The following is a 9,837-nucleotide window of genomic DNA, read 5'->3' on the forward strand; positions in this document are numbered from 1 at the left end:
AAAACTATATAGGGCTATATGACTCCTGTATTTACATGAAATTGTCTTTTTTTACTTGAAAGTCACAGTATGCGTACATACTGTATCTAGATATCACTGACCTTCTTAAACGACAGATATACACATGTCTATTCTAATTATTATGTTTCTAATATTTAGTATTACCACAGAAACCGAATACTGCAGTTTACACTCCTCTTTTGCCACGCATGCGCACTACTATCCAGCACGGAAGGAACCGACTCGTTTTGCTCGACTCCGCGAGTCACCTCGTTCTAGCTCAGTATTATTACTGTTATTATTAATAATTATTTTGTTCATTTGTCTCACTTTACCGGATTACGTTCGTCCTGACTAGTGGATAGTTTACATTCTGGAACGTAAATTGTAATACAATACAAAAACGCAGAATATTTACCCGGATCACGTTATCGTTTACGGTGTTACATCTTTTTTTTCCAAACTAAACCGAGGTAGCTACATATCTGGCGTTAGCACTTCCTGAAAGAATAAATATATACAAACAGACTCTACGGTTAGTAAATCACAATTTAGCAGCACGAATCGTTTAAGCTTATCGTTTTAGTTGAAAAGCTTATACATGCACGGGTTATGTTTAGCTAGCATTAGTTTATTTGTTAATTGACATTGTTTGCTAGCAAACAGCTAGCGCGCTAACGGTTGTGCATTAGCTGTTATTGCTAACGTCTGCGATACGATTGGGCGCAAAATAGATTTTGTAGATTCATTTTCTTGGTTTGAAACGTTGTTTTAAAGATTTGAACCGCTTTTGTGGATCACTGAGGTAAGAGAACGTGGTGTGTGAATGTATGTTGTTTTATGAGACTAAGCTTACCGATTAGCCCGCTAATATTCCTTTAACATATATGGTACATATGATAACTATGCTCTATGTCTTAGTTAGGTTAAACCAGGGTTACACTAACCATCGCTTTATTTTATTTAGGAAAACCCGAGGTTTGTATTTCTTTCATAAATCGGTTCTGAAATCGGTTCATACTAAAGCCAATTCTGGCGATTTGGAAAATTCTAATGAAAACTACAGGTTCGATATATTTGTTTACGCGCAGTATGTGTTTAGATTACATCATGGAATTATAAACATTAAATCGAAGAAAAATTGTTTTCTTTTCACATATTTACAGACTTAATTGAGCATCGGTTTGTTTTAAGCTTTATGGTCATAGAGCAACCGAGTTATCTAACGTGGCTTGGATTCTAATGAATTATTTAGTTGTTTTTTTTTTTTTTTTTTTAAAAAAGACCCATTTTAATATTTCCGGTATTTCTAAATTATGTTTTTCATGCCACGTGCTGTTGGACTTCTGAGGTTAAAGTGACTGATGCCTGAAACCTGTTTTTAATATCAATAGGCATTGTTAATCTGTCGCTATCTTGCTGATCTCTCATCTCCCCATCTTTCTTTTTGTAACTCTATTGCTCACTTTTTCTTTTGTCTATTTCCCCTGTCTCTTGTCACCTTTTTCTTTTTGTGTTTCCTGAAACTACACACACCTGGTAAGTTTAATCAGGTTTGTGTGTTGGCCAGTTTAGTGATGGCTAGAATCTAGCTTGATGGTTTAAAATCTAGTGAAGTTCCCCAAAGGTGCACTTGATAAAACTCTGCTGTCGTACAGTCTGCTGGTCTCACATTTCAGTGATGGATCAAGCTTCTGAAATGATCTCGTGCTTGATCAGAATCAGAATCAGAATCAGCTTTATTGCCAGGCATGTTTTCACATGATGATGATGATTTAGAACACATCTGATCAGATTTACAGAAGTATATAACCAATGTATAAAATTAACTGTGATTAACAAAAACACTTGTGTATGTGTAGTGTTAATGTGTTTCTGATAAAGAATGTCTTCGGGAATTATATACATTAATGTGTTTGTAAAGTTTTTCTGATTTTTATTTACAGACACACCAGACCTCAAACAGCACTCGTGTAGTGGTTGTCTCGCCCCCTACCTCACGCACATACGGGAAAGACGACAAATAGGCTGGCTTCCTTTCACATCTCTCAACTGCCCTGAAAAGATTCTTGGTCCTTTTTTTGTTCAACATTTTCTCTGGTTAAAAGTGGAATTGTGAAGTTTTTCTGGGTTTTTGACTGATGGGACGAGAGGATGTCGGAGGAAGGGGAAGCCCGCTCGGTGAACTCGCAGTTTGCTGTTTCTGTTCTCGACCAACTGAAATTGTTCTACGAGGAAAAGTTACTAACTGACATTACGTTGCTGGTGGAGGACCATGAGTTCCACTGCCATAAAATCATTCTGGCTACTTGCAGCTCTTATTTCAGGTAGGATAATAGGGAAATGTGTGTTTGTTTATGTGGAGAAAACTTTAAAATGCTTATCTGCTTGGTGAACTGTCTCTGAGAAAGGAACACCTGAATGGTTGGAACTTACCTGATGATACAGTAGAAGCTTTTTCTCGTGGGGCAGAGTACTGTAAAATATATTTCTACTTTGTGTTTTTCAGGGCAATGTTTATGAGTGGACTAAGTGAAAGCAAACAGTCGCATGTCCACTTGAGGAATGTGGATCCCATAACACTGCAAACCATCATTGCATATGCTTACACAGGAAACCTGGAAATTACACACAGTACAGTGGAGCTACTGTATGAAACAGCTTGTTTTTTACAGGTAAAACACACACATTTACTTAGCCAGTGAGGGACTAGCCTGGTTAGTTAGTTTAGTAACAGACTTCCTTTGTTAAGACTGGTAATTTGTTGTTGATTAAATTAGAGAGGTCCAATTTCACAGTATTTTTAAATAAGTTTTCATTTTAATTTTGCCCCAATGATTGGCTAAGACTGCACTTTTAAATTAAATTGTGCTGAGAATGAGGTGTGGCTCATCAGTTCCACTGGTGGTGATAACCATATTACCTCTGCAAAGCTATGTGAGTCAAATCTAAAAAAAAGAAATGTTCAAATATTTTCTTGGTTACGTGTAAGAGTCTCTAAGCAAATAGACTCCACATAGTTTAAATGGTTATTTGCATCAGGGGTTTCTGGTCTGGTTATTTGCCTAGGGACCGTCTGACCTGGTTTATTGTGTAGGCACTTTATTGCTTGAATTCTTTCTGAGCTGTTTATACACTAGGGACAATCTACTGTGGTTACCTGCCTAGGGCCTGTCTACTCTGGCTTGCCTACCTAGGGCCTCTCTGCTCTGGTTCACCTACCTAGGGCCTCTCTGCTCTGGTTCACCTACCTAGGGCCTCTCTGCTCACTCTATTTGCTCAATTTAGTTCTGTTTACTCTAGTTGCTTGCTTAGGGACTGGTTACCCACCTAGGGGGACTGTCTGCTCTGGTTACCCGCCTAGGGGGACTGTCTGCTCTGGTTACCCGCCTAGGGGGACGGTCTGCTCTGGTTACCCGCCTAGGGGGACGGTCTGCTCTGGTTACCCGCCTAGGGAGGCGGTCTGCTCTGGTTACCTAGTGGTTATCTGACATGGATACTTACCTAGAAACTGTATGGTCTAATTCCTTGGCTAGGTATCCATTCTGGTTGCCCTCCTAGGTATTGCCCGACCTGATTAATTGTCTAGGGACTGTCTGGTTTGGTTACTTTTTAAAAACTGTCTGATGGGGTTACTACCTAAGCACTACCTGGCTTGGTTATTTACCCAGCCATTGTTGTTCTGGTTACTATCAAGATATTTTTTTTAATTACTGAGCTACTTTAAGTTAATGCATTTCAATGTTTCTTGTTCAACTAATTGTTACATAAAATTTACTTGAATTAAGAATGTTCTCTCTGTATCTTGTTTCTGTCTCTAAGGTGGATGGCGTCGTGCTTGCTTGCAGAGACTTTCTCCTTCGCTCGCTCTCTGTGGAGAACTGTGTGCGTATTCTAAGTTTGGCTGATGCTTTTGGCTGTGCTGAGCTGAAGCGCAGTGCCCAACGTGTGGTGGAATTGAACTTTCGCCATGTGTGTCGAGGCGAGGCCTTCTTGCAGCTCTCTCACACTCTGCTGTTGGAACTGCTGGGCAGTGATGCACTGGATGTAGAGCGTGAAGAGACTGTACGACAGGCAGCCGCATTGTGGCTTGAGCATGATGCTGCACACCGAGAGCGTCACCTGTCTGCTGTTCTTAGCCTTGTGCGTGTTGATGCCTTGGCTGAGATCACGCAGCGCGCTTGGTTCCGTGGCTTGCCCCAAAATCACAAGTCAATTGTCATACAGGGACTATACAAATCAATGCCCAAGTTCTTCAAACCACGATTGGGCATGACAAAAGAGGAAATGCTTATTTTTGTGGACACAGATTCACCAAGCGATTATAGCAATCACGATTTACATCGCCCTCCTGGTGAATTTAACAATCTGCATTTGCGCCACTCACCTAGCAATAATAATGATGATGATTTACCTTTACATCACATGCCTAGCAGTAATGACGATTCACAACGCTCGATTACATGCTACAGTCCACAAGCTGAGAAAGTATACAAGCTAACTAGCCCTCCGGATGACCTGCGTCGATTTGGAATCCTTGTCACACCTGATAATGATGTGTTTGTTGCTGGAGGTGAACAGCCATTGAAAAATGGCAAATGGAAGGCAGTCCAGAGTTTCTATTGGTTGGATGCACAACAGAACTCATGGGTGGCAAAAGCAGCAATGTTAAGTGCACGTACACGGCCTACACTTGTCTTTTGTCAGGGGTGTGTCTATGCCATTGGAGGAGGTGGCTATGATGACATGGGTGGAAGCCATGATGTCACAATGGAATGTTACGATCGCAGAAAAGATGAATGGAGGGTGACAAGCGCAATGCCAACTCATAGCTCGTTGACCCAAAACAACATGGCTGCTGTAGCTGTTAACGACCACATTTATATTGTTATCCATGATGCCATGTTTCTCTACTCGCCTCGTAATGACGTCTGGACAGAAATAATGGCACAGAGAAGAAGAAGCTGTTTAGGTTCCGCTTCCTTTTTTTCATGTGCCGCAACCGCTGCTGTTCTTGGTGACCTCATTTTTTATGTTAGCAGAGGAGGAGACAGTGCTATGGAGATTTATGATACAAGCAGGGATGAATGGCGCACAATTGCTGCAGCGCCTGTTGCTGATGGTGATGGTGCAGCTGTATCCGACGTGTGTGTGCAAGCTGTAGTTCTGCTAGATACATTGTGTGTGTTTGTTCGTGAACGTCATGGAGGATATGCAGTAATACGGTATGATACAACACGAGAGCGGTGGCTCCGCTCCCAGCCAATTCCCCATCGTGCCCTAGGACGCCTTGGCAATCGCTTCCGCCTTGCTGTTGCCAAACTCTACCCGTCCTGCCTAACTGAGTTGCCGTGGAAACCACCAGCATGCCCGTTCCCACCTGACTATGAAGAGGAGTTTAGCACGGATGGAGAAACCCTAGAGTTGCCAGATTTATAAAGAAACAGTGGCCATTTTTAGATCTGGAGAAAAAAAATTATTACATCGGCTGATCATCTTCAGTCTGAACAGACACATTGGTTGTTTCAAAAGATTTGGATGTTTACCTGTTAGTAAAGGTTATCTTCATATCAGAGCCTTTGTTTTTTTGAGGTGTCTACCTGAATGAGATTAAAACCTTTAAAACTGTTAATGATGTCCTAAGTAATCAGTGTGCAACTGTTTTAGTGAGCATGTTCAAGGAGAAACGCCCACTGGCTGAGAAATGTAATGGACAACCGAGGTGGTTTAGCACATAGTGATCAGCATTTCTTTCAATTCTGAATTGTTCTGCATTACAAGGAACGAGTACTCCTGGCATCCATCTTTAATTCATTCTATGATGTTTAACTTATTTGAGAGGTGAAGACAAAACATCTAAGATGGCCCACAATGTGTAGCATAAAACATATTTTGTTTAATAGGTTTGCTGAGGGATAAAAACTTCTTCAGGAGAGAGGGGGAAAATTCCAAGGTAGCAAATGGCTGGACTGTTACTGTGCAGCGAACAATGTCCATCTTGAATCCACAATGAGGTGAAAAGGTGCACCTAGACCTGAAACCTCTTTAAGAGGAATACAGTGTTAAGTAAATGGAGATCACGCAGGCATTTTAAATTCAACTTTACTTTTGTTAACTTTACACAGGTCGAAGAAATGTATAAATTTCAATGATTTTGAGACTTTACAGTGGAACCGGCTGTCCTCTGCATCGGCCCATCCCCCGCCTGTGATGTCACCACTGACTGTGTGATGATGCAATCAATGGTGTAGAGCCGAGCTCATCATCGCTCCACATGCTGATTTCTACTGTTCGTTAATGCATTATTACTATTTCTAACGTCTCATTGGTTATGTTGATGCACTTGCTTTTAAATCTTCCGTAATATGGCTGCCGTGTACAGGTGTGTGTGTGTGTGTGTGTGTGTGTGTGTGTGTGTGTGTGTGTGTGTGTGTGTGTGTGTGTGTGTGTGTGTGTGTGTGTGTAGGGCATTTTTTAAATGAGCAGAGTGTGACTGCAGGTTCGGTCATGTTTTTTTTGTTTGTTTGTTTGTTTGTTTGTTTTTTCCCTTCCTTTTTCTAAATACAAGATAAACCTGTCAGCTCTGATTCTCAATGTATGTATGCATGGGTGTTTGAATTTACTGGCCTGAGTGGCCTTACATACTTCATCTTATGCTATCGTATTTCCATCAAATGCTCATAATGCAAATTTATGCAGTTAAACCAAAACATTTTGGTGTGCAGGGGATTTTAAGAGCTTAAAGTTTACATTGAATCAACCAAACACAAAGTTAACTGTGACAACACGACTAGCCTTTCTTTTCATTTCTTTGGCTCAGTGTTAAAATAACTGATGTTAATTTGTAGCAGTGAACGGTTTATCAACCGTAGCTACATACATTACCTAGATGCTGCACATAGGTTGGACGCTGCCAACCTAGTTTTGCTTAGCTTGCAGCTTCCTCTCTAGATCTGCTTCAACAGGAATACACAATGACATGACCAGATTTTCTGATTACAGTATAGTTGCTGAGTTGCTGTTCAGAGAGGTTGTTTGAAACCTAGGGTAAACGTGATCATCTCTCTGCATGAAAGTATGTATACCATGTTTATTTACCAAAAGTACCAAGTTCTCCAGAAATACACTGAAAACTGACTTGTGTGATTTCAACAAAGCCACGTAACTTTAAGCAGCTAGCCAGTTTCTCTAACATGCAAGCTCAAAGATCAAAATCCACTCTTCTTCCAGTCTCCTCCACAGTTCGGTGACTGTAGTGGGTTTCTTGTCCATAACTTTGTCACCAAGGATTTTTCAGAGGTTCTCTATTGGGTTGAGATCAGGACTCTGGGCAGGCCATGTCGTTTTTCAGTTTCAAGGAACTGCTTTACCCGTTTTGCTATGTGACATGGAGCGTTGTCCTGCATGAACACTGCAGGCTGATTGGGTGATGAACGCAGGGAAGGAACCATATGTTGAAGAAGGTTCTGATAAACATTTGCATTCACTCTGCCATGTAGCTGTATAAGAGGCCCAACTCCTGCTGCAGAAAACATGCCCCAAACCATGACACTCCCTCCTCCACTTTTCACTGACTTCTTTACACACTTTGGGTTCAGTCTTTCTCCAGTATGTCGCCGAACATGATGTTTCCCATCGGACCCAAATAAATTAAACTTGCTTTCATCACTGAAGTGAACTTTGGACCAGTTCTCCACTGTCCACACAACATGTTCCTCAGCAAAGCTTAGTCTAGCCTTTTGATTCTGCTAATGAGAGGTTTGGTCACTGCAGAGTGGGCTTTCAATTCAAATGCTCTTAAACATCGAGACACTGTATGACTAGACAGATCCTTACCCTGTTCAGCGCTGAACTGGTGAGCAATTCCAGCTGCAGTGTGGAAACGATTGCCCATTGAGATCCTCCGCAGTATCCTGTCCTCTCTTGTATTTGTCTTCCGTGGATGACCAGCCTTCTTGGGGGACTTGAATGAGTTTGAGATGTTGTAAAGATTCAATATTCTTGAAATCACAGATTTGGAACGACCGACTTGTCTTGCTATGGCTGATAGGGTCATCCCTTTGGCCTTCATCTGGACAACCTGCTGCCGGAGGCTTTCAGTCACTTTAGAACGGCCCACCATCTTGCAGAGTCAGTGAAACTGGAAGTTAGGCTGCCAGTTAAATAGGGGTTGACAGATAAACAAGGAAATTAGCACCAGGTGCCAGATCAACACCAATAACTGGGAGGTATCTGAAAGTGTGTTTTCTGCAAAATAATGGTTTTTGCTGAAATGCCTTAGTTATTTTGTGGAAAAGGTGTTCTGGTAGCATGGTATAGGCAGGACAAAAACTCCAACTGTTGAGCAGTGAAGATGACATTTCAGAATTGTTCAATTGTTTATAAATTGTTCTCTAATTTTGATCTCCTGTGTATGTGTGTGTATATAACATTACATTTGGCATTTTGTGCCAGGCAGAATGTCTAGCTGACATACTGAAAAGCTAGCCGTGATGTTACTTTAATTTTAATTTAAGCCTAGCCCCTCTTTTTTTTGGATAAATCTGGCCAAATTGGGATGTTATGTGTTTATAGAGTAAGTGTTATAAAGTGTAACAACGTGGCATGTGTTCTGATTTGCTGAGATACGTGTCTCAAACCAGTGATATAAAAGTGTAGTGTACACAATAGTGATACCACTGAATCTCCTACAATTCTATCTAGTATAGCTCCATTGATTAACTTTCAAGTGTTAAAGACATTTCATTGACGTTAACTCAACCTTCTTTGCTAGCTGAGACATTTAAACAAAAATCAATCATTAATTTAATTTAGCTGTGAAAATTGTCCTTACTTCTACATGGCCAAGCCAAGAACAAAACAAGATCATCATAGTAACTTGTCTGTAACTAGCTGCATGGCCATCCTCAGTAAGCAAAGAACAGTGGAGATTTGTGGCTGGTTAGCGGGAAAATAGCTTTGTAAATGGTGTTTCTCATAGTGGCAAATGTTTTGAACTATGGTTTGAGACACAGCCCATATCAGTTCTCAGTGTGTCAGGAAATCTTTTTTAAACACTAACCTAGCAAACAGATTTTGTCACATGATTCGTTACCTTGCCAGTTTGGTGGTTTGGGACACTTCCCAGTTTGAGTCATCAGACTAAAACGCTTTGTTTGCCACTCATCGTTCTTCAATTTGACATTACCTAGTATGATGGCATGTGGTTTGGGGTGCAGCACATCTCCATTACTATTTGTCTTTAGTGTAATATGACACCTTGTTTGGGACAAAGACCATGAAGCCTTTTCCAGAATGTTCTACAGTGCAGCAATTGATGGAAATGCATTTCTGTAAGATAACTGTTACCGGGTGTGTGTATGAAAGCGTGTGTGTTTTCTGTTTTGGGGGGTTTGATGGTTTTGTTGACAGAGCCTTTGCCACTATAACAGAGGGATTATGGGTAATGTGGGGTTTAATTGGTTACTGAGTGTGATGTAGAGTTCTGACATACACTCAGCCTGTCCCTCAGCACTGTACTGCACACACACCTTTAATTTATTATTAAACACTTCACCAACACCCTGTCTCTGTCTTTATTCATCCACACAACACAGCCCCGTCTTTGGTTTCTAAATGCAGTTTTTTACCAAACAGAATTGTTTCTTTGTTTTTGTTTTTTTGTTTTGTTTTTTTTTTGTGGTTTTTTTGTGTGTGTTTGTGAACTTTTCAGCAGTTAAAACTCTAATTTGGTGCAAACAAAAATATTTAGATTTTTTAATCATGTCAGAATGCTCACCATGCTCACAGGGCAGCTGCAAAGATGAAATTATATGAAGTGACGTGACATACAGCTAA

General features: G+C 40.8%; 1 protein-coding gene across 6 annotated transcripts; it reads left to right on the plus strand.

Moving 5' to 3' along the window:
• Positions 1-213: 213 nt before the first annotated feature.
• On the plus strand, positions 214-9,561 carry kbtbd2 (kelch repeat and BTB (POZ) domain containing 2). 6 transcript variants are annotated; one of them, XR_007143698.1, is made up of 5 exons: positions 215-805; positions 1,947-2,327; positions 2,510-2,675; positions 3,823-6,014; positions 6,126-9,561. XR_007143698.1 is itself a non-coding variant. In XM_027176876.2 (4 exons), the coding sequence occupies exons 2-4, from the start codon at positions 2,155-2,157 to the stop codon at positions 5,437-5,439; spliced, it is 1,956 nt and encodes a 651-aa protein (XP_027032677.2). In that variant the 5' UTR covers positions 214-535; positions 1,947-2,154; the 3' UTR covers positions 5,440-9,561. The 6 variants fall into 6 exon arrangements, 5 of the variants coding, with proteins under 5 accessions (XP_027032677.2, XP_027032676.2, XP_027032680.2 ...); XM_027176876.2 differs by having other exon boundaries at positions 214-535; positions 3,823-9,561; XM_027176875.2 differs by having other exon boundaries at positions 3,823-9,561.
• Positions 9,562-9,837: the final 276 nt, after the last annotated feature.

The sequence above is a fragment of the Tachysurus fulvidraco genome, chromosome 8 (assembly GCF_022655615.1).
Source record: "Tachysurus fulvidraco isolate hzauxx_2018 chromosome 8, HZAU_PFXX_2.0, whole genome shotgun sequence".
Classification (NCBI taxonomy): Eukaryota; Metazoa; Chordata; class Actinopteri; order Siluriformes; family Bagridae; genus Tachysurus; species Tachysurus fulvidraco.